This window comes from Acomys minous, assembly GCF_964271855.1.
Source record: "Acomys minous genome assembly, chromosome: 19".
Classification (NCBI taxonomy): domain Eukaryota; kingdom Metazoa; phylum Chordata; class Mammalia; order Rodentia; family Muridae; genus Acomys; species Acomys minous.
This window is the reverse complement of record NC_140499.1, coordinates 11,908,591-11,933,598: the sequence shown is the minus strand read 5'-3', so window position 1 is coordinate 11,933,598 and position 25,008 is coordinate 11,908,591. Positions and strand designations below refer to the sequence as shown.

At 43.8% G+C, this 25,008-nt stretch overlaps 1 protein-coding gene across 2 annotated transcripts in view; it reads right to left on the bottom strand.

The window, feature by feature from the left end:
- The window catches only part of KCNMB2 (potassium calcium-activated channel subfamily M regulatory beta subunit 2), a 288,389-nt gene that overhangs the window by 33,120 nt on the left and 230,261 nt on the right, over positions 1 to 25,008 (bottom strand). For both annotated transcript variants that reach the window (XM_084769843.1, XM_084769842.1), the window contains exon 2: positions 7,226 to 7,348. In XM_084769843.1, coding sequence (XP_084625969.1) covers positions 7,226 to 7,281 — 56 coding nt within the window. In that variant the 5' untranslated portion in view covers positions 7,282 to 7,348. The remainder of the gene's footprint in view (positions 1 to 7,225; positions 7,349 to 25,008) is intronic.

Genomic DNA, 25,008 nt, shown 5'->3' with positions numbered 1-25,008 from the left:
GGGATAGTGGGTTAGATAATACCTCCATAATAATTATAGGCTAATTTAATAATAAACATTATTTGACATTTTTGTATTTTTTACAACATCTTGGCACCCAACATGGGGCTTGAATGTAAGTTTACTGCCTGAGAAGTCCTAAGTGAAAGACAATTTCTTAGCCAAAGAGCAGGAAACCAAGGCCCAATGCATTTCAAAGGTGTGGCTCTCTCAAGAGAAGCTGCTGCCTTCCAACAAAGCTGACAGAGGGCAGCAAATGGAGGCTGCTATGGTCTTTCTTGACCACAGCCTGAAGGCACGGCAACAGGGTTGAAAGCAGCATGCTAGAGAGAGCTTGGATCTTCTGTGGCTTTGTTTTGGTTGTTGTTGTCGTCATGGACCTGGTTGCAACGCGTTCAATGGTGATCATGGCTTTCTATGGCCTCTTTAGGAAAATTCAAAGAGAAATTAGAGAGAAAGTCAAAGGGTGGAAAGCTAAAGTACAGACAGTAGGGATGGAGGAAGGAAAGAGGCTCTTCCTGATAAAGAATGGGAGGTTGACAGCAGCTGGAGCTCAAAGCTCATGCAGGATGTTTGTCAGCTCTTTTTGCAAAAGACCTGTTGATACATTTTATCAGCAACTAAATTCCAAGGAATGATGGACAGGGTTTCTTTTTTTTGTGCCCCAAGATGGCACAACTGGCCCAAAATGTAAAATTGTCTTCTTTCTTTTCTTGATTTTTGTTTGAAAGTTTTTGTTTTCCCCTAAAATGGGAAATAAAGCGGATATTTCTGTTGCTTGACATTGCTAAAATGTGGGAGATTTTTGAAGATTTTGACTGGATTTGGAATGTCACTATAGCTCAAATTTGTTACTTTCTAGAGCTGTGGAGTGGCAATATTTTGGAATTGAGATGAAATATTTGAACAGGGAGGTGGTGGCACATGCCCTTAATTCCAATGGAGACAAAGAAGGCATAATCGCTGTAAATATACACTATGTCAGGGCAGGACCCTGGGAAGATAAGATAAGCCACTTACAAAAGACAGTCTAGGATTCAAAATGATGAATTTTTTCTTAAAGTTATTGTGTAAGTTTTTTTTCTTAATAATGAACAATAATGTCCTTATTGATCTAGAGGATGGATGCACATCATTCTTGGGCTTATGGAAGGAGAAGATGATGTCACACTGCCCTAAAAGTCCAACTGATATCCTTAGAGAATGGGACTCCCACAGGAAAACTGGTGCCAACAGGTACTTTGGTCTAAAAGGAATAGTCTATCCATTAATATAAGGACCAATATAGGCTGGGAGATGAACACGCAATCTGCATGCCTCCCACAGCCAAAAGCTATTAAATGCTGACTGAAATGAGGTCCACACTGCTCTGGGCATCTTCCTTATCCCTTTAAACATGAGGCACTCTCACAGGGGACAGGTAGGGGTCATGCCTGGTACAAAGAGACACAGGAGACTATACAGGATGCAAAGTGCACACCAGCTTAAGTTAGGTTGTAGAGCACTGAGACTATAAAGGCAAAAACTGCCCATTCCATATAATAGAAGGGGCATGACAAAAATAGCCGCACCAAACATAGAAACCCAGGTACAAGATGCCTAGGGTGTGTTTAAGAAATAAAGGTTGGAAGGAGTTTAAATAAAGGTGATTTTAAAAGCTAATGCCTTTTCTGTTGCTCTGGGCAACTGGCTTATCCCTTTAGACATGAGGAGCTCTCGTGGGGACATGTAGCATCTTGGCCTAATACAACAGTTGCCCAAAAGCCCATAGGAAGATAGTTAGACACTATACAGTCTTGTTTTGATAATCAACATAAAATGATTGTAGGTTTAGTGGTAATGGTAGTATTATAATCCTCTTCGAGAGAGGTCAAAATGGAACAAACCAAGGTACGAGAGAGATTGCTAAATTAAATCAGTCTATATTTATACTGCAGAACAAGCAGGTAACATATTTGCTGATCCCTCCACATGGGAACAGCTCTAAGACTGATTGAGACATAAAAATGTCTCTAGCTAGAACTTCGACAATATGTGTCTAATAAATCCTTGGCTACAGTATGCTCCAGACTTATCATGTCATTATTTTAAATGACATAGATAATTTGGCTTACAGTTTGGTTTACAATCCATACTGACTTATAGAAAGATGTATTTTTCTTCTGTTCATACAAAGAGAAGTAAAACATCCTTAATTGATCTGTGCACCCTGAACATGCCAGGCATTTTAAATTTTAGAACTATAAATTACTTATGATAAATTATGTTTTCAGAGAAGAATAACTGGACACTGGTGGTGCTGGACCAAACCTGACAAAATTCATCCTCCAGGATGCTGAGACACTGACACTTTTCTTCCAGCATCCTGCATGCTCCTGCCTCAGCTGCTTTAGTTGCTGTTCCTTCAGAACTTGCTCTCAGGACAGCTTCAAAGAATGCTGTTGAACTCAATTCATCCAGCATTCCACACTGTTCCAAACAAGACTTCTATTCAGCCTGAAATTTCTCAACATTTAGAGACTGGAGTACAAATGTTATTGCTAGTTTACATAACCATTTTTACCAATTTTATTTGGGTTCCTAGAAAGGTATCCTATGCCCCAAAACCAGCGGGAAGCAACCTTAAGAAAACAATGTCCCATTTCTGTTAAAGGGGGTTGGATAGGGTTTTGGGGTTTTTTTTGTCATTAGGGGTTGGTTACAAGTTATTAATGCTCTTAATAATAATAAAAAACAAGGTATAAAAACAGACTCAGACTCAGGGATTTTTTTCTTTTCCTTTTCTTTTCTCTAGGCAAAGATAAAGAGGTTGAAAAGTAAGAGGGGAGAACACAGAAAATACATAGAAATGATAGGAGAAAATGTAGATTATTGAATCTACTTCTCATCCTAAAGCCTTAATTGTTATTCTCAAATAAGGCTATTGTAATTCATTGGTATAAAATTTTGTATATTGATGAAAAATAAGTTTGTTTTTGATACATTGGTACAGAATTCAAATTTAATGTCTCTTTGACATACACTATCTATCTATATCTATATAGATGTATTTCTACTCTGGCATGAGGTAGTGTATCCATACAACTCACTTATAATACAAGTTTTACTTACAATTCTTTCAAAAGCGCTATTGCAGGCTGTTTAGGATAATTAACTAATCAAATTAATGGTTGATTGATCAACTCATGATCATGTCAGATACTAGTCTAATTTATCACAGAAATATACTTTTTAGGTATGATAGCTAGGTAGAGAGATGTGACACAGTAGATAGATAGATAAATAGAAAGAACGATAGACATAGATAATGGTTGTGTGCACAGTTAAATAGGTGGTCTTCAAAAACCTCCGATACCTACAGAACATGCCATTTAAGGATTTTTTTTTTTATTATTTTGGGGAATCTTTGAGAATAAGACAGGTCAACCTGTGGAAGCATCCAGCCTGTCTCAAAGGAGATGAGTAGCACTGAAGAACCTCCATATGGAGATGGTGTCAAATGTGGAAAGTTAGCTACCAGAGAAAAGAAAGTGTCCTTGTTTCTGACACAGACAGAATTCTGCCTATAATGGGCAAGCTTGAATGAAGGTCAAGTCAACTGCCATGCTCTGCCAAGACAGAGTAAGCAAGTCCTAAATAGTTCCTGCTTCACAGATATGCCTGTCAAATATAGTGGGCCAGAAGGCTGAAGATGTGACTCCAACATTATAGAGTTTAGAAGTGGCTGTCCAGCCAGCAAACTGTCTCTGCCATTTTTTAAAAAAAATTTTGGAAGCCGCTATCCTGCATTCCCTGTTTATTCAGGTAATTAATTTTATTCCTCCTTAAGTCTCTGATGGGGTTGAAGAGTAGATAGTTACAGTTTTACAACTAAGCTTAGTAGTTAAGAAGATGTTTTAAGGTCTAGACAAATATAAAGCACTAGACCATGTCATGCCTGAGAGATACAAGATATGATAGAAAATAATTTAGGTACAAAAATTTAAACTCACCAAGATAGGATAGATAATTATTCTTACTGTGTATAATTTATATTAAAATAGCCTTTTTTACTTAGACAAAAAGGGGGAAATGCTACGGCATGGTCTAGTGCTTTATATTTGTTAATTGCTTGCCCCTGAGATTCTTACTGTTATTGAGCATGTACTCTAAGTGTTGCTGTGTAACCTTACCTCCCTGTTTGACCAACAAAAGACCTACCCCTGGACAGGCCAGAAGGAGGGGACAGAGCGAAGGTTTTCTTTTCTTTTTTTTTTTTTTGTTTAAATTTTTTTATTAATTTATTCTTGTTACATCTCAATGGTTATCCCATCCCTTGTATCCTCCCATTCTTCCCTCCCTCCCATTTTCCCCTTATTCCCCTCCCCTATGACTGTGACTGAGGGGGACCTCCTTCCCCTGTCTATGCAGAGTGAAGGTTTTCAGGCTTTGAGAAGAGAAGGATCTTGGGTGGGAAAGAGGCACCGGAGGAGAAACAAGGAGCAGAATCACCATGGCATAGGGAAGAAGCCACTCAAGCCAGGAGGAGGAGGAACTCTGAAATTCCACGTGGAAAGAAATGGCCCAGATGAACAGCGTAAGCAAGCATTTTGGGATTATGGGTGGGAAACAGCCCAGACAGAAATGATTAAAGCAGGGCTGGGAGATTATGGGAGGTAGGTTAGGGGGTTAATATCTGCCCAGCCCCAAAAAATAAGGCTTATTCTAAAAACAACAGGTGCCTGTGTCTTTTATTGATTATGATAGTAGGTTAGATAATACCACCATAATAATTATAGGCTGATTTAATAATGAACATTATTAGATATATTGATATTTTCTACAACATTAAAATCAGATGCATTATGGGAAAGGCATACATGGTAGAAAAATTATTTTATGATCTAATCTATCAATCAAAAGAGAGAACCTCTACACTACACTCCTAGTATAGAAGTAGCAGGCTTCTTATTTTCAGATCCATAAAAAGAAATCCCAAACAGTAATAAGGGCATTTGAGCACTTTGTCATCTATTTGGTCTTTTGCTTACCCAGAACATACTTATTTCTGATCTGTGGTATTGCTTTGCTTTTGAATAAAGTTTATTTTTCATTTTTAAAGATTTATTTATTTATTGTTATGTATACAGTGCTCTGCCTGCATGTACACCTGCAGGCCAGAAGAAGGCATCAGATCACATTATAGATGGTTGTGAGCCACCATGTGGTTGCTGGGAATTGAACTCAGGACCTCTGGCAGAGTATTCAGTGCTCTTAACCTCTGAGCCATCTCTCTAGCCCTTTTTGCTATTTTTCAATCTGTATGAGTCTTTATTTCAATTCTTTGGATAAGAAGTCAAGAACTTGGATACACTGGGCTCAGACTCCTACCACTGGTAACAAATGGAGGGAAATAAATATTTAACAACAGTTCTGGAGAGCCTGGGGGCGGGCAGTTCCATGGGTAAAGTGCCTTCTGGGGAAGCAGGAGGGCTTTAGATCAGATCCCCAACACCCACATATGAGCAGCAGGGCACAGTGATTCACATGTGTAAACATAGCAGTGGGTATGGAGTGGAGACAGGCAGCCAACTGGCTAACCAGTCTAGCCAACCATTAAACTCTGGACTCAGTGAGAGACCATATCTCCAAAACAAAGGTGGAAAGAAATTTAAGAAGACACCCAATATCAACCAGTGACCTCCACTTTTGCAACAACAACAACAACAACAACAACAACAACAACAACAACAACAACACACACACACACACACACACACACTGTACAACCCATTTGCTTTTGCATCATGTGACCTTGCCCTCCTGCTGTTTTCTCCTCTCATGTGTCCCCGCCCTTCAGTTGTTCTGGTTAGTACTCTGAGGGATCTCTGAACCTGTCAATCCTCCCTGAGCCCTCTTGAAGGTTCAGCCTTCCTCTTGCCATATGCTTGGTGCCTAGAAACGCAACGCTCATCCATTGAGTCAAAATGTGTTCAGTGTCTACTATGTCCCAGGCACAGTGCAAGGCTTTAGAAGTTCCCTAGACAACAAAGCAAAGTCTGAGTGGGTAAAGAGGAGAGTGAGGCTGGGAGCAGGGTTTGAGTTCTGTGTGTGTATCTTTAGGTAGAGCTGAGACTAGAGAAGGAAAGGGTTGGTGAGTATGTGGGTATGTGAGCATGCGAGGGCATTCCTGACAGGCAACAGTCTTGCAAAGTCACTGGGTGTGAGTGAACAAGTAAGAGAGATGGAAGCCGAAGGCCAAAGCGTCTGAAGCCCCAGCCCTGTGGTGCAGAGCCCCTCCCCAATTTTAAAACATGAAATTCAGTTTCTGTGATGGTTCATCACGACAGGCTTTATAACAACCATGGAAATACATCTCTGGCATAAAATGAAGGCATTTTCTGTTATATACCAATCTGGTGGGGGCATTTTCTCAGTCATGGTTTCCTCTTCCCAAATGGCTCAAGTTTGTGACAAGGTGACGTAAAACTAGTGGTCACAGGACGAAAGACTCACTTTGAATGTAGCAGCGCCATCTCAGAGACTGGGCTCCTGGGCTGAATAAGGAGATTAAAAGCCAGGCAGCGTCTGCTTGCTGACTACAAGTGCAAGTTGACCAGCTGCCTCACGTTCCTGCCGCCATGTTTCCCCCACCGTGATGGACTGTGCTCTCCAACTGTGCACCAAAGTAAAGCCTTCCATTCTTAAGTTGTTCTCAAGTTCTTTGTCACAGCAACAAGGAGAGTAGCCAACATAGTCCTGTTGGGGCTTGGTCTGGTGCTCTATGTGTACACATATTGAATTCTGTGCCCCGAGGTCTGGTTGCAGTCTGGATGTGTGCATTGTCATGTACTCTGATCAGTGTTGCTTTGCTTCCCAATAATTTCTTATTGCTTAACAGAGAAGCTGAACAGCCTGTAGCTGGGCAGAAGAAAGGTAGGCGGAGCTTCTGTTCTGGAGTTGGGGTCTCAGGTAGGGATCGTGGGGAGGGAGAAAAAAAAACTAAGAAGAGACAGAGCAGACTAGCTTAGAGAATTAGTACGAAAGCATATCTGTCCAGTTATTGAGCTTAAAGCTTGTTGAGAAATCTCTAATAAAAATCTCTGTGTCTTTCATTTGGGAGGTAGAACAGGTGAAAAGGAAAGCCTCTCCCTGAATATAAATTATCTACCACACAGTCCTCACTGCCTTATCACCTTGTGTTCCGTTAAAGCCTGTCAAGAGCACCCAGGGTCCAGTGCTTTACCGTTTCTCATCGTGTCTGTAAGATGAAGAGGTCCGTCCACTGGTCCATATAAACATCTTAGAGGATGTTGGTCCTGCAGCTCCTTTCCTCACTGTGGAAGTCCTGGGAGAGCGGCAGAAAGACCTGCAGAGGACACACTGGGGTTAGCGGGAATTCTGTGTCAACAGCCACAGCTCAGAGGGTCGGCTATCTTAAACAATCCCAGGCTTTTACCTCCTGACTGTAGTTTCCCTTCCCTCTTCTCCTTCCAGTTCTGTCCCTCCACCCCCTCCCCTCTCCACTCCTTCTCTGTTTCTCTTCAGAAAAGGGGAGGCCTCCCATAGATGTCTACCAGCCCTGGTATATTGCAGAGAGACTAGGCACATCTTCCCCTATTGATGCCAGACAAGGCAACCCAGCAGGAGTGAAGGCAAGCAATAGAGTTAGAGACAGCTCCTGTTTCCGCTGTTAGGAGTCCCACAAAAGACCAAGCTACACATCTGTAACACATGTGCAGAGAGCCTAGGTCCATCCTATGCATGCTCTTTGGTTGGCGTTCAGACTCTGTGAGCCCTTATGGGCCCAGCTTTAGTTGATTCTGTAAGTTTTTTTGTGGTGTTCTTGACCCTTCTGGCTCCCACAGTCCTTCCCCCACCCCGTCCGAGGGGTTCCCCAAGCTCTGCCTAATGTTCAGTTGTGGATCTCGGCATCTGCTTCTATCAGTTGCTGGGGGTAGGTGCCCAGAGACCAGAAGGGGGCATAAGATCTCCTGGAGCTGGAGTTACAGGAAGTTCTGAGCCGCCTGATGTGGGTGCTAGGAACCAAACTTGGATTCTCTCTGTGCCATCTCTCTAGCCCTCTACTTAATAATTTTTCTAGAGAGACAAAAACACAAACTATCATAAAGACAACAGTATATCATGAAAGTTAAATGATACTTAGCATGAAACACAAGGAGAGGTGAAAAGTGACCCCTTCCGCATACATGGACAATAAGGACTAATATTAATGATGACTATGACATGAGTCTGGAAATAGTATTAGTTACTGTATACTGTATTCCCTATCACATGCCTGGTGCTCCGTACATGCGATCTATTCACAAAGCATGAAACCATAGCCACATATTAAGTCATACCATGGAAACCGGAAGAGTGGATAGTGATGTAATCTCAAGATAACCAAAGCTATTTTCTGCTTACATGCAGAGCAGTGCCTTACCCCTAAGTTGTGTCCCAGCCCCTGGTTACATTTGGGAACCATAAACCATGCTCCAAGTTCCCGTTTTTCGTAAGTTCTCATTGTCTCTGCAGTGACCCGTGATGAGCCCAGGACTTCTCTAAGCTGAGTCAATGGATCTGAGTGGGGCTCAGAACTCCGAATGTCCAAGGAGCTCTAGGGTGAGGCCAGTACTGAAGACAACACTCAGCAGCAAGGGCTCGAAAGAATAGCTTGGCTTTTTGTCTGTATGACCTTGATAAAGTCACTTGACCTTTCTAGAGCTGAGTGCTATCGTTAACATCTGTGTCCACCCCTCCCTGGTATCCATGGGAGACAAATCATTTAAGATCTTTCTCAGTTCCGCTATTTTGGCATTTGGCACATTGAAGAATGAATCTAAGAATATGGCTGGCCACCACATGCTGGGTTTATAGGGACAGGCCTGGAAATTGGGCTCTTCTGAGTGAAGAGAGTGAAGGCCCAGAGGTCAGTCACCAGTGCGGAGGCAGAGGTCTCTCTTGGTCTTCTAGGATAAAGGATGGCTGTGATGACTCACCTGGACCGATTCCCTCCACAGATGGAGGAAGGGCAGGAACTGAATCTAGGCTGGATGTGGTACACCTGTGACCTCAGCATCCAGGAGTATAAAGCCACACCCTGGAAGGCAGGAACTATAACAGGAACAAAACCCACTCTGAGTCTAGGTAGCCCCCGGATCAGGACCATTGGCTGTAAGTTGAATGTGTGACACCGTAAGAATGGACTTGGCCTGCACTTTTGTCATGGTGTTTCAGTGTAGACTCCCCTGGCTTCTCTGGTTGGCCCCTCAAAGTGGTGGGAGCATAGGGGAGCCTAAGACAAAGAAAAGCCACCCAGTTTGGGGGTGGGGGGGCACAGTGAGTGAGTCGGCACTGCCACACCATCGGCTATTGGCCAGACATAACAGACACATTGAAATAAGTGAAAATGAAGAGGCTGCAGTGACCTGATGTCCTCAGGGGACTTTTGTGACTACTGGGTGTCACTGCTTTAGAAGGCACCTTGGCTCTGCTGTTTTAAGTTGATGCAGAAAAAGGAAATTAAAGATGTTTATTCTAATTAACTGTCTGCAACCCATCAGAAAGGACTTCCTGACTGCTGAGGTTATTCCAATAAGCAGATTTGAAGCTTTCTACCTAGTTTTCTTTCATGAAGACAAAGTGTTTTTTTTTTAAAAAAAACATTATAAGTTTGCTGCTATTTAAAATGAAAGGGAGTCTCTGTTTCTTAAAGACCATAGTATACAGACTCTGTGGAGGTTAGAAACTATCTCCAGGCTCAGAATTCACACTGTGTCGATGGAGGCTGCCTGCAAGATTCCCTCCCAGCGGGGAGACAGCTGAGGAATCCAGCTCTCCCCACTGAGGCAGGAGCATTTCCTCTGGGTTGTCATCAGTGAGGTGGCAGAGGAGTATAAGAAATCTGCAAATGTTTGCAGTTTGGAATCCCATGTGAAGAAGCAGCTATGCTGGGCTGTGGTCTGGGGGAGAACTGGGTCTACTGCACCGTTGAGTGACCCAGCCAGGGGGACCACCACATAGCACTACTTCAGGGTTGCAGGGTTCTGGACAGGGAAATGATTGCTCAGTCAGAAACGTGCTGTAAGCACAAGGTCCTGCACTTGCTTCCTGGTATCCATGTGAAAAGGCAAGCATAGTGGTGTGGGTCTGTGACCCCGGCACTGGGGAACTGGGAAGAGGCTGAGCCCTGGGATATGCTAGCCTATTTTGCAAGTTCTAGGAAAATAAAAGTGCCTGTGTTAAATAACAAGGGAGAAGACTCCAGAGGGTGGCTCCTGCATCTGACTTCGCACACACACACACACACACACACACACACACACACACACACACACACACATCTACACACAAAGACCTATTTCTCAGCCTTCCAAGAGAGCAGGGAGTCAGCAAGAGTTGGGTACTTTCCTTGTCTCAGGAATTGATTGAAGGTCTTTTCCATGTCCGAGTCCACCATCATCATTTCTGCCTCACTTCCATACTGGGTAGCCACCTCAGATGTACCTCGGAGTTTTCTCTGATGGCCCTGAGCCGCTCCCTTGTCTCCACTCCTGGGACTTGACAAGGCACGCTACTCCTGTCTGTACACACTTTCTCTTCCTTGCTAGGTAGGATGGCAGCATCTGCAGTGGGTCTGTGCCTGATGTGCCAAGTCCACAGTTGGCAGTAAATGGCTCTGCTGCTTTGACAGCCTAAGGGACCATCAGAAATTGTGATGGTTGCCTTGGCAGCATATTCTGGTAGTATACAGCTGGCATCTCCTCAATCCTTCCCTTAGCTTCGGGTGTCCTGTACCTTCTAATTTATCTATTAATGTATTCATTCATTCATTCATCTATCTATCTATCTATCTATCTATCTATCTATCTATCTATCTATCTATTTATCTATCTACCTATCTAGACAAATGCTAGCCTCAGACTAGCTGTGTACCAGAAGATGACCCTGAACTTCTGAGTCTCCTGCCTCTGCCTCCTGAGTGCTGCGATGACCAGTGTGTGCCACCACAGTTGGCTTTTGTATCCTGGGGATTAACTCAGGGCCTTATGCATGTCAGGCAAGCACTCTGCCAGTTCAGCTGCATCGCAGCCCCACCCTGTGCATCTTCCACGATTCTCTTCGAACTGCCATGTTTCCTCTCATTAACGTAGACAGGAAGTTTAGGTTGCTGGCTGACTTTTCACTCAATACGGATTTTTTAGAAAGGGCAGCATGGCCTAAGAAGATGAGCATGAGCATCAGATGGTCCAGGTGCTTGTGTGCCTCTTGGCATCTCCATCTTCCAACTGTGTGACTTTGTACAAGCCAGTTAACAGCTCCGAGTTTGGGTGTAAACACGGAAGGAATAATTCCTGCCACCTGGTGGCTTGGAAGATAAGTAAACAAAGCATGCAGGAGGACCTCAAGTATTTTGGCATGTTTTATAGGCACATTCTACACATTACTTTTCTTTAGTTTGCCTCCCCATTACTAAGCTTAAAAATTGTTTTGTACCTGCTCATGGAGCAAATCGATTCTTTCCTGTCCTATGGGGCCAGTGGCAGTCAGAAGCACTATTGAGAAGGCAAAACCCAAAGCGCTTCTTCATTAGCACTAAGCTCTGACACTTGTCCTGAGCAGGAGCACTAGGCAGACAGTGCCACTGAGTTTGGTCGTATGCTGGGGACATCTAGGGAGAACTACTGAAAACTTCTGGTGCCACAGTCTGGAGAGATGGCTCAGCATTCAAGAGCAATTCTTATGGGTAGCCAATGTGTGAAATCCCTCTGCAACCTCTTAGTTCTGAATTTACTTAAGTGAAAGACATTCTAGAAGCTTCTGCTGGAGTTGTTCTACGAGACCTCTCCATGCTGTGGCTTCTCAGTGTTAGAAGCTCACAGTGCTGAGCCTTGAGGCTACAGCTGCAAGTGTGAGTGAGATATGGAGCTGGGAAAGAGCCGACAGGAAGCAGTTTTGGAACATCAGTGGCCCGGAGCTGTATCTATAGGACACTCTTAATGCACTCTGCAGTATTGAATGAGCAAGCAGGAGCCAAGGAAACCATTTAACACATAATTACATGCTTAATCTTGCATAAAATCATCACACTAATGACATCACAGTGGCAATGCAAAGGGTCACTCTAAGCACAGGCTTTTAGGGTTGCATCTAATGTGTGAGGCTTTATCTTTGCAGACAGCAAATTATACGTTCTCTTTGTAAGGGTTGAGTTGTTTTGGCTCCAGGGCCTTTGAAGGAGAAGCCAAATGTATGGTAGTAATTTCAGATCAAGTGGTTTAGTTTAGAAAACATTATTTATCAAGAGTAATTTTAAAACATATCATTGTGCTGTTTGCCTCCAAAATCAACTAAACTATGTATTTTATTTTAGCTCATTTATTTAGGTGTCTATTTGCCAAATATTGATTAAGATATCTTGCATACTTCAGTCTACTGCCTGCTGTGGACACTATGACACCATTCCTGCCCTAAGCACTGTGCTCTTCAAGTCACAAGGACCGCCAACCTCGGTCCCGAGCATCTCTTGCCGATGGTAGAGTCAGGAGGAAGCTGAGTGCTGTCGCCTCCTTGACAAAAATCAAACAAGTGTCAAAGCATTTCTCATGTTTTCACGTAAGTTTGTTTGTTTGTTTGTTTATTTATTATTTTTTAACAGCTGGGAGACCATGCCTGGAGCCTTGCACCTGGAGACAGTTGGTGGACACTTGTGATCTCTCTTCTGTGACATATAGAAAAGCATTGTTCATATCATTGTGTTTTGGAAGGATGCCAGCCCAAGTCAGAGAGCATGCCTGTCCTTCGCTTGGCTCATAATGAGCTTTTACTCAGTAGCTTTGGGGGTAGTGTCATTCTGTCCCTGTATGACTAAGGCCAAAATGTGTCCCTTCCTCCTGCCTATACCATCTGCAAGAGACGACCTGGTTGACCTCTATTCTTTTATTTAACTCAGCCTTCAGTTCTTCATCTGACGTGTGCACTGATGACATAACTACGCAGCGGGCGCTGAGGCTGGTGTTGGGGATGTATTGATGAATATAGCATACACCACCAACCCTCTTACAGCGTTCTCAGTCCATAAGAGGGGACAGGTCAAGTCAGAGGCTGCGCTGCATCGCTGTCCTTGAGAAGAGACTCATGCAGAGGGAAGCATGCCTAGTATCACTTCAACAGTCTCAATGTCCATCAGAGATGGCCATCTCGAGGCCCAGTAGGAAGAACTCTGAAGTGAGATTCAAGTCGAAGTCTCAGAGCCTTGTATAGTGATTATGTTGCTTAAATACGCTGTTAAATTCCCTGAGCCTCAGCTCCTCATCAAGAATATGGGAGTTATAACAGATGTCGGCAGGGAGGCCACAGGGATGGTCGGACGTGCTGTCTGCATTCAGCAGGGGCTCAGGCAAGGCTGGGAAATGGCAGACTTTTGTTCAAACTGGCCACATCAAGCCATTCTGTGTGATTTATATCTTCTTTAAAAAGTTCTCTTCAGAAGTGGAAAACGCATTTCTACATGATCTTAATTAATCCACTATTCCATAATTCATTTCCTAATGAGCTCTTCAAGTGGATAATCACAACTGCTGTTCATTTTGATTCCTTCCATGCCAGACATTTAAAACCAGCCTAATTGTTAAACATCTCACTCTGTTGAGCACCAACGCACACGCAGCTGCTGTAAGGAAAACCTGCTCATGACTCATGTGAGCTGGTTAGATTGATGCCAATGACACATGCGTGCTGGGTCTACCATGCGTTCTCTAAGCCAGTATTAACTAGTACAACTATTTCAGCTGAGAACCAAGGGGAACAAGTTCTAGTAAGAGCTCTTTATAGAGAACTGGACACGACAGTGACAAACATGAAGACTGAAGTGCTCCTATACAACTGTGTCACCAACACATTCGTCTAGTTCTAACCAGGAGTCCTCAAGGAGCTCTCTCTATTTACCAGAACGAAGACTGATACTCAGAGAAGCAACGTTTTCCGGGCAACGTAGTACAAAGCAGTGTGAAGCAGAATTTTACTCCAAGGTAGTCCTCCAAAGCCAAAGCCCTCTCATCCTCATGTCTTTGCAAAGGAAACCACACACCCAACACTGCACCAAAGGAAGAAAAGCCGTTCACCGAATATTGTAGCTCCATGCTTATTTGTTCCCCCAATACTACATTTTTCACCACATGAAATTTGAGAGGACAGTAGAAAAACAATAACAACAGCAGTGACCAAAAAAAAAGAAAACCCACAAGAAATAAAAGTGGTCAGAACAGGAGTGGGTGGCAGTAATGTAAGGGGATGTGATGCTTCAGATGATAATGGGGTTCTTAGGCTCATATATTAGAATGCTTAGTCACCAATTAGTTGATCGGTTTTGGGAAGGATTAGGGGGCGTGGTCTTGTTGGAGGAGATGTGTCACTGGATGTAGGACTTGAGGTACCAAAAACCTATGCCAGGCTCAGTCTCTTTCCTGCCCGTGGGTCAGGATATAAAGGTCTCGGGTACTGTTCTAGTGCCATGCCTGCCTGCTTCATACCACGATGACCATGGACTGACCCTCTGAAACTATGGAAAGCCCCCCAGTTAAATGCCTTCTTTTTGTAAATATTGCCTGGGTCATAGTGTCTTACCATGGAAACACAACAGTAACTAAGAGAGGGCATAAACTTAAATAACACATCTTAATTTTTCCAAGAGAAAGGAGTGAAGAAATTATTAAAGTGTAGAATTAGTATTGGCTTGACCATGAATTTCTCTGTAACAGGAGGCTCTTTCTCTCCCGTTCCTCATCTATAACATAAGGAAACTCAAAGGATGAGTCAAGGTTTCTTTTATCTGAAAAATATTATTTTATTCCTGTTTGGAAATTTGCCATCAGGGTCTGTTCCTATGACTTAGTTAACTTTGAATCTGTCTTTGGTGAAATATAAATTCTACTTTATGGTCTGTTGATTTCTTCAATGAAGTGCTCCATAATGCTCCTGGGATAGCCAGGGAAGTCAGGTGAGGGGAGATTTAGCAACAATGGCAAGGCTAATAAAAGTAACTGTTGATCTTGGTAAATGACTTCCACAGACCTGTGTAGGACAGAGTTGAAGTCGGCCTTGCTGTCAGCCTCTTTCTCTTCCTTCCACGTAACTTTGTCTGTCTCTAAACCTCTTTCCAAAGAGAAGAAAATGATGTGACCATGGCAAGTTTTAGATGTCGCAACAGATTGGTGAGAGATATTTTAGGGCCAAGGTAATATGTATCATAGGTGCCCACCACAGCGGTTACAGTGTCACGTGACTAGGCTTGTCCACAGCCTCTTCTGTAAACTCTCTGAACTGACCATGCTCGGATGTGTGATGCCCCTACACAGGTCCGGGGAAGCCAGAGTTCTCAGCCTCAGACTGGATTTGTCATCATGGCTGTCTTTCTACCAAGAGCACGACGATTGCTTTGCTTTGAATTCTCCTGTTGGCTGAGGGAGAAGGTGGTAAGGGCCCAGGAGATCTGGTGGTGATGGTGGTGGTGGTGGCTGATTTGGAGCTCCACGCTGGTGCAAGCTGGCGAGCCCCTCCTCCTCCTCTCAGTCTGCATGCACAGAATGCGGATGTTAGCGTGGTCTTTTACATCCATTGTGAGTTATTGTTAGGGGCTAAATTATGTGCAGCTGCTGTTTATGCCCCTCTATTTACATGCACGTGGATGTTTATATTAAACCCACAACTATTTACTTATCTTAAAATAGAGAACAGGCAAAATTAATTGATGTGTCATTGTCCTGACCAAGGAGATTTTATAATCTATAAAAACAACCTCTTATTAGCATTGTCTCAGGTTCTCTGGGATAACAGTGTGTCCTCTTAACTGCTGTTCAGCTATCGCTACAGCACAAAGTACTAGCAGTTAAAAGTTGAAGGATATAGCAGAGATATTTTGAGCTAGATGCCAAGTTTAAAAAAAAATTTATTTGTATTTTATGTGTATAAGTGTCTGTTTGTGTATTTTATATGCATACCACATGTGTGCACTGCCTGAGAAGGCCACCCCCCCCCCCAAAAAAAAAACCAACCAAACCAAACCAAACCAAAACCAAAACCAAAACCAAAACCTGGAGTTTAAAGACAGCTGTGAGCTGGAATGTGAGTACTGGGAACCGAACCAGGGTCCTTTGCACAAGGGTCAGATGCTCTTAGCTCCTGAGCTGTCTCTCTGGTCCTGTAGATGCCAATTTTGAGAGTGTGTGTTTTGTTTTGTTATTGAATTGTTTCTCTTCCAATTTCAGGTAAAAGGCCACTCAGAAGCAAATCAGTCCGGAGGGAGGAAGCAAGCATTCTTTTAACAGTGCGGCTTTTTATAGCCGGAAGGGCAATGGGCAGGGGAGGAAAAGGGCACTTTAATTTCTAAGACTTATTTAGATGCACTGCAAGACTGTATTTAAAGTTAAAGGCAGAAGGGAATGTTTCTTTTCTGCTGGTTCCAGGTCAAGGGAAAGCCTGCACAAATGTTTGACTCTACAGGGACAAACTCTTGAGAAATATTAAATTAAGCATTTCATCTTTTTAAAAAATTATATTCTCACAATTGTCTGGAAGATGATGGCTCAGCTACTGAGGGAATCAGCAATGGTTTAAATGCCTTGGAGGAGTTCGGTTAGAGAAGCCGGGTTGTCTGGGTTCTGTGGCATGTAGCTCTGGCCTCTAAATTAGGAACTTACTGTCCAAAGGGTTAGGAGAAACCACCTACGAATGGCTGGCAGAATTTGGGGCCTTGGCTTCCTCGGCCCACACTTACTCCTCAAAGGAAGAGGCTGCAGTCATCAAGGAACAGAGGAAATTGCTTTCATGTCTCATGTTTTTTGCCTTTCTTGCTTTTCTTTTTTCTTTTTCTTTTCTTTTCTCTTCTTTTCTTTTCTTTTCTTTCTTTCTTTCTTTTTTTTTTTTGAGGCAGGGTTTCTCTGTGTAGCCTTGGCTGTCCTAGACTCCCTTTGTAGACCAGGCTAACCTCAAACACACAGAGATCCACTTGCCTCTGCTTCCGGAGTGCTGCTATCATAGGCGTGGGCCACCACGTTCTCACTTTCTTTGCCATGTAACAGGTACTGAAGAGTCACCCTCTCTGAATTCCAGCTTCCTTAATCAGTGACAACGAAGACTGCAGTGTTTGCCTCCAGCTTCTGAGAAAGATGTGTTGGGAGCCTGGAATGTGACCAGCAGGAATGAGTGTAAATTCTTCCCCGGAAGGAAATGGGCTGGACACGAAGCCCAAACATCTGCCATCAGAAACCTGGACCAGAGTGCTGTTTTCTGAGAAAAATGGAGCAGTTCCTAAGGCACTTTCAGGCTAGATGGAGCTGGGCACGTGGAAAGGAAGAGGTAAGCAAGCCAGACAGAAGCCAGGAGGCAGCGGCCCTTTCCCCACTGTCCAAGCAGCCAGCCTTTTGTCCACGTGTCCTCATCGTACCTGAGAGAGAAGCAACTGACAAACGGGAGTGCGAGAGCCAGAGTCGCCATTTTAAAATCTCTACCAGCGACATGTATTTTATTTACCCTAATGTGCCCTAAGTATTAGCACTTCAACATGAAATAAAATGACTTCTGGCACTGGGTGCCAGGTGGGTGGCAGGCAGGGCATGTGGATCCTTGTGTACAGAGTTCCACGACAGCCAGAGCTACACAGAGAAAGCCTGTCTTGAAGAACCAGACTAAACCAACCAACCAACCAACCAACCAACCAACCAAATAAAAACCCAAAACAAAACATATTGATGCAGGAGGAGAGATAGACCAGTGGTCCCGAGCACTGGCTGCTCATCCAGAGGACCGGGTTCAAATTCCCAGCACCCACCTGGCAGACAAACCAGTCTGTAACTCCAGTTCTAGGGCTTCTGACACAGACATTCATGCAGGCAAACACGGACAAACACAAAATAAGAATAAATTATCTATATATACTACTTCTGGCACAGTGTACGCTTTAAGCCAAGGTTTGAGTTTTAGTGTGATTTTTATGCTTGTTTTTAAATTTTCTCTAATTTTTAAAATTTATTTTTCATGTATTTATTCATTCATTTGATTTTTTATACTTGTAAATAAGGCACTGAAGACTCAGAACATTTAAATGTTGGTGTCTATTGCCTGGGGTTGCTTTGGAACCTACAACTATGACAATTATGACCACGTCACTTTTAACACAACAATAAGCTCTCCACTCTTTCCACGTGTGCAACAGGTCCTGTGTTTTACACGAATCCCATCAATCAACTTGATTGTCACCTTCACAAGGCTAAATGTGGGCTATACCATCCTGTGGCTCGGGGGCTGACCAGGAGCTGAGCACCTCTCTGCTTCCTGACTATGGATGCCACATGACCAGATGCCTCAAATTCCTGCCGCCATGATTTCCCTGCCTGGTGGACCCGGCACTGTGAGTCAGAATAACCCTTGCTCCCTTATGTTGATGCTGTCAGGTAGGTTGTCACAACAACGAGAAAGCAAATAACCCTATCAACCAGGTATGGGTTAGTGCTCACTCATTTGTGGAAGAGGAGGCTGAGGGTTAGAGAGATTAACTTGCTTGCTCAAGGCCATTCAAGTTTTTAAGTGGAAGGACCAGGATTCAAACACAGATCATTTGACTGTGGCTCCATCACACTCCTCTCCCGAGTTACTTGATAGTCTCCTAACTGGGTTGGCTTGCTTGCCTATCAGGACATTCTGATATAACTATGCCAAAATACCCACCTCAAGTTTTATTATTTATATTTATATAAATATAATATATTTTAATATATCATATAATATAATATACTTATTTTTATTTATATTCTATATAATATTGGTGTAATACAATAAATTATTAACATATATTAATATAATACTATACTACATATTAAATTGTATTATATTTATATATTTATATTTTATTTATATAATTTGTATACTACATACTATATAAATAATAAAAAAATATATTTATAAATATATTATTTATATTTATAATTTATTATTATTATCAAATAACTTACATTATAACCATTCTTTCTGTGTGTGTGTAGTTTTTCTTTGTGTGTGTGTGTGTGTGTGTGTGTGTGTGTGTGTGCGCGCCACTGCATGGGGAATGCATATGAGTGTGGAGACCAGAGGTGCACTTTAGGTGCCATTTCTCAGCCACCTTAATTTTTTTTTTTTTTTTTAGTTTCTCACCAACCTGGAACTCTCCAGGTAGGCTAGGCTGGCAGGCCAGGGAATACTTGTGATCCACCTGTCTCCTCCTTTCTCTCTCACTCATGCTAGGATTGCAAGATCAGGCTCCATGCCTGGCTTCTTCACATGGGTTTGGGGCAAGGAGCTCAGGTCCTCATGCTTGCAGGGCAAACACTTCACCACCCGAGTGGTCCACCCGCCGCACAGGCGTTCTTAACCTCCAGGAAAATGGAATCTAAGCCGTTCTTTCACCACACCCACCAGGCGCTGTGAGCCAACCATTCCATCTAGAGTCTGAGCTTAGCGTGTGTGGTTAGGGTAAAGAGTGGGATGAGAAAGGCATCAAGTTATTATGGTCTATTGTATGTTATATAGAACCAGGCTTATTATATGTTATAAAGAACCAGGGAGTCCTGAGAACCCCAATAGAAGCCAGCGATCGGTGCCCTAGGGGGTGGGACTGTTCTGCCCTGGTTTGAGCATCACATACTGAAAACTAGTTATTAGTTACATATAATTACTACATATCAATTAAAAATATATGGTTTAAGAAAAAAAAGATTGTTAGGAAAAATATCACAAAAAGGAATGAAGAGTTTTGTGAAAAAGACCAGTCATAGACGTAGGGTGGCGACTACGCAAGACGAATCATACCAGGTACCCAGGCCTCTTCTGCAGAGGACTTTCTTATTTCCAAAGGATTCAGACAGAGCTCAGGGTGAAGATGAGGCAAGTTCTCAGACTTCTTTCTCCCATTACTTATGGTGGGCCTGGCCTGGGGAGATGGCTCTGTGGCTAAGAGTACATGGTGGTCTTGCAGAGGACTCAGGTTTGGTTCCCAACACCCACGCCAGACAGTTCACAACGTCCTGCAACTCCACAGCCAGAGAATCCAATGCTGGCTCTGGCTTCTGCAGGCACCTGCACTCACATGTGCACATAACCCACCCCCAGTTAAAACAATAATTAAATAAATATTTAAAGTGATACTTCAAGCCAAAATAAAGGTCCTCTCAAACTCCCTCTGGCCAAGGTTGCTTTCAAGATATATTAAGGAATGGAAGGAAATGGAAGAACAGCTGTAGCGCAGGAAACGGTCACTGTGTTTTTGAAGAGATGTCTACCAATGAAAAGACACTGTGGGAGAGGTAGCTGCCACCCGAGGACATGCCGTAGATATCCACCCAGAGTCCCCAGCCAGGACCTCTATTCTATGAAATTTACTTAGCATTGGTACAGTAGGTTCCGGAGAAACAAGATGACAAATCACCAAGAAGATAAATGCATGCTTTATAGTGCTCACTCCAAACTATATAACTTAACACTTACTTGCGGTTAGTGACACAGAAGCGTTTTGTCGCCTGAGAGTCGCACTTCTCCTCTCTGTCAGGTGCTTAGTCCCCTTGGAATATACTAAATGAGGAGTTGCCAAGCTCCTGGCTAATGCCTCTAGCGGAAGGGAGCTTGTGGCTACGATCCAGCCTATTGGTTGATGCTCTGCTTAGTCGAACGTTTCCTTAATCTGAGCTGGAATCTGTCTCCCCAGAGTCCCATTACTGCTCCTGCATCTACGCTCTGGATTCTTTTCCAGATGTTTTTAAGCAGCTGTTCATTCTTGGCAATACTGCTTCTCTGTGAACTGCACATACTCCAACTGTTCTCCCCGTGGCATGATCTTATTCTGGTCACCTCCCCAGGCCCTGCTCTGCTGTGAAATCTCTCTCTCCTGAGGTACTGTGGGGATCGCAGTATCTGCTGTTTAGTGGTGCTCTATGTCGTTTAGTTACTTTAGTTGCTATGAACTGCTACAGTTCTCATCCACGGACAGGAAGCTGAGGCACGGAGATGTTACCTGCTTTCTCAAGGCAGGCGAGGACAGTGAGTGGAACGGCCCCCCAGCAGCTGATGTGCAACCTTTACAATTGTATTTTTCTGAATGTGGTCCTTCCATTGTCACCTGCTTGGTGCAGAGGACAGAGATACCATTGTGTCTTCTCTTTAGGCATCTTCAGGTGACGCTTATGTCCCTGGCTGGTAAAGAAGGTAGGTTCACAAGGGGAAAGATGAGTCAGCTCTTCAAGTCCTTACAGCTTTGCAAAGGGAAGGCAGAGGTCCTACATTTTATCTTGAGGAAGGCAGAGTCCTACTATGCATTAACTCTTTTAAATGCTTCTTGTTTCCTATGATGGGGTCTTGACCTGGCTGGTTTCAAAATTATGGGCTCAAGTGACCTTTCTGCTTGAGTCTTCTACATAGCTGGGACCAAAGGTATGCTCCATTGTGTCTGGTACATCCTCATCATGATCATCATCATCATAATGTGTGAAAGGCATATTTACGTGTGCAGGTGCACATGTATGCATGTATCTGTACATGTGGAAGGCAGATGTCAACCTTGCGTGTTGTTCCATTTCACTTTTTGAGTGTGTACTGGCGGTAGCACTCAAATCCTCATGTTTGGGCAACAGGCACTGTTCACCTGAGCAATCTCTGCAACCCCTAATTATTACATTGAAGCCAACATTTTCATGTTTTTAGTCAAAGAAGTAAGTCATGTGTTCACTGTGTGTGTGTGTGTGTGTGTGTGTGTGTGTGTATACAGTCCTGAAGATAAGGTAGATAAAGATGAAAGTAGAGACAGGAAATGAGATGGCACAGGAGCAAACCAAGGAGGATGTGATGGCGAGAATGAAAGATGGAGAGATCAAGCAGTATTTGGAAGATGTAGGGTCAGGCCTGGGTGGCTAATCGGGTTAAAGGAAATAGGGGAATCGAACTGCTTTGCAAGCTTCTCCCTGGGAGCCAGGTAGGGAGTTGTGTGACCCACCAACATGGGGAGTATAGTAAAATGACAGGAGCTTTGGAGTCTTGGGTAGAATATGGAAGATGTGGGGGAGCAATGGTGGAAACATGCCATACAAAGTGCTACAGGCCATGGCCACCTGCTGAGGCTCAGAAGAAAGTTCCAGGCTTGGCTGTACTCTCACTTGCACATGGAAGAATTTTCAATGTATTTGTGGGTACACTGAGAAGGGAAAGTGTGCTTATTCTAGACCCAAGCATCAAATGATGCTTGGAGGATTCATGTGAAGGGAAGACCCTGATTTCCGTCTTCCTCTGGTTCCACACAGGATGCTGCTGTCTGGCTCATGTTCCTGGGAGTCTGGAGGATAAGTCCTTGAGCTGTTCTTGATGTTCTCCTGTGTCAAAACTCAAGGCGAATGGTCTAATTTTGTTTTATGCCTTGTCATTTGTAAATGAATTTGTGTTTATGTCAGGAACAGCCTGCTTGACAAGAATCACATTTCTCACATCAAACCATCCCCCACCTTGTCTGCAGTGTGCTTGTTTGGTACAAAACATTCATGTTTTAATGTATCTGGTGATGGCAGGTGATTATCTCAAGAAAGTTATTTCTAATTTAAGTGTCTACTATTTTTAGTGTAAAATAATTATTAAAATCTATTTTATCTGCAGTATAACCATTAGGTTATTTCTCTCTGCCCTCCCCCTTCCTTCCCAGATGGGCCTCATATTTAATATGTAGTGTAGAATGACCTAGAACTTCTGACCTCCCTCTTTAGTTTTCCTCAGTCATAGGATTACAGGTGTGCATTCTCACACTGGTTCAAACAGTGCTGGCAGCGGGACCCAGGGTGTGTATGCTAGGTGAGCATTCTACTCACCAAGTTACAGCCCCAGCTGTGGTCCGAATGTCATTTGAAATTTGTGGGAACATTTGGGGTGGACTTCAGGGGGTGACTTGATCATAGAGTGGAGCATTTGTGCACCAGGAAGAGGCAACAGGATGAAGAGAAATACAAGGCTCCTCCTGTGAGGATTAGGGGCCTATTGCTGCTTGCCTCTGCCCCTCTCCTGTTAAAAAAAAGCTTTATACTTCATTGCTTGCTCTAACTAAACTCTGCCACTGTGTGTCCCATCTGAAGGTGCAAAGCACTAGAACGGAGGCTCTGGCAGAGTCTAGAGGAAACAGAGACTTCCCTGTAATGTGTAGGCTGGTGCCCGGAGGAGCTGCTATCTGTGGGAAACCCTCATCTGACACCATTTCAGCACCTGGGCCCCTGGCTTCTCAGCTCTTAGCAGTGAGAAAGTAAAACTTCTTTCTTTTATTAGTCACCACTGTGTGGCATTTTGTTATATTACTGGGAACAGACTAAGAGGCAGCTGGAGCTGAAAGCCCTGAACTGCAGTGACCCGGGTAATTGGTTCTCACCTTTTCCCATGTGAGCAAGAGGGAGGGAACTCAGGTCGACAGCATTGGCAGCCGGTGGCACCTTGATCTGCTGAGCTATCTTTCTGGCCCTAAGTTGAGACTTCTGAATGTGACGTCACTGGTGAAATGGAGATATGATGGCTTCCAGTCTTCGATGAGGACCAGAAAGTGGGGAAGTCCTAACTTCAGGCAGCGTGGTAATTGTCCAGTGAGAGAATGAATGACAAGCTATTACAAACCTTTGAAAAAGGTCCCAGAGTCCCAAAGGGAGTGTGGATCTGGCATATGAGGTGGTGGTGGGGAGTAGAGGGAGAGGTGGCTGACCTGCTTTTGGGGGGTGATGTGTCCTGGTGGTGAGCACTCCATTCTGTTAAAGTGCATTGTTCTTGACAAAGGAGCTGCAGCCTTCTTGTTATGCTGCACTTGGAGTCAGAGGAATCAAGCTTGAAAGTATTGAACATTCACTGCAGTAAAGAAATAATTTTCTGCAACTACATAAAGGTCGTATTGATCACTAAGAAAGCATCGGGAGGAGAAAATTACAAGAGAATAATAAATGGGAAATGAAACATATCCAATATATACTGAGATTGGCTTGGGCCCTTTGAAGCAGCCGGGGCTGGGAGGGATGTGGGCTTCTCTCTCTCCTCCTGCTCCTCACTCTGGCAAGAGACACAGGCTGTGACCCGGAAGCAGCCCCCGTGACCTCACAACGGAGTATGGTGCACAGGTTTCAAGCTGTGTGTGGAGTGTCTGTGGGGCAAAGCCATCTATCCCTTCTCTTCTGAAACTGTCAACGAAGTGCAAAGATTTGAAGTCTCTAAAGTTTAACAGAAATAAGAATTGTGAGCACAGTTGGCTTTGAGGTCCAGGAAACCTCAAGGATAGTTCAGGCTGATGATTCCCAGTCCTCAAGATTGGTAAGCGAGGCTCAATTAGGCCCAGAGGGAAAGGATTACTGTCTGACAGGCAGGCGCATCCTCTAGCGTCTAGTTCATTAAAACTTGATATAAGCCGGGCATGGTGGTGCACACGTGTAATCCCAGCAGATTGCTGTGAGTTTGAGGCTAGCCTGGTCTACAAAGTGGCCACTGTTTCTTGGAAAATGTGATGCAGCTTTGGGACTGTGGATAGTTAATGTGCTGGTGGCCTCACTACTAATCTGACGGTTTTTGAAGAATCTGAAGGAAATAATGGGGAAAGAAAAAATGAGGGGAAAAAGTTTAGTTAGAAGGAAGGAGGGAGGGTTAATAAGAAGGAAAGGGGTGTGGGGGGGGTTAGCTGGAGGGAGGTTAGTCAGAGGGACTCACAGGGAAGTCACTGGAAGTGTTAAAGCATTACAATAAGTAAGATGGCAAAAGGGCCGCAGACCAGTGCCAGGATTTCTCGGGAGGACCTTGAGCATCACAGGGACAGGATGGATAAGGATGGATAGTGACCGCAGTGGACCCCGTGGCTGCTGTGTGGAGAATGACTAGACAGGAAAAAGATGAGAGCAAGAATCCTTTTCTGAGAGTACAGTCACAATCAAGACAAGAGCTGACCAGCGTCAGACAGTGGCGTCGTAGTGGAAGCGCTAGGTCCACCTTGAAGGTCAACTGACAGGA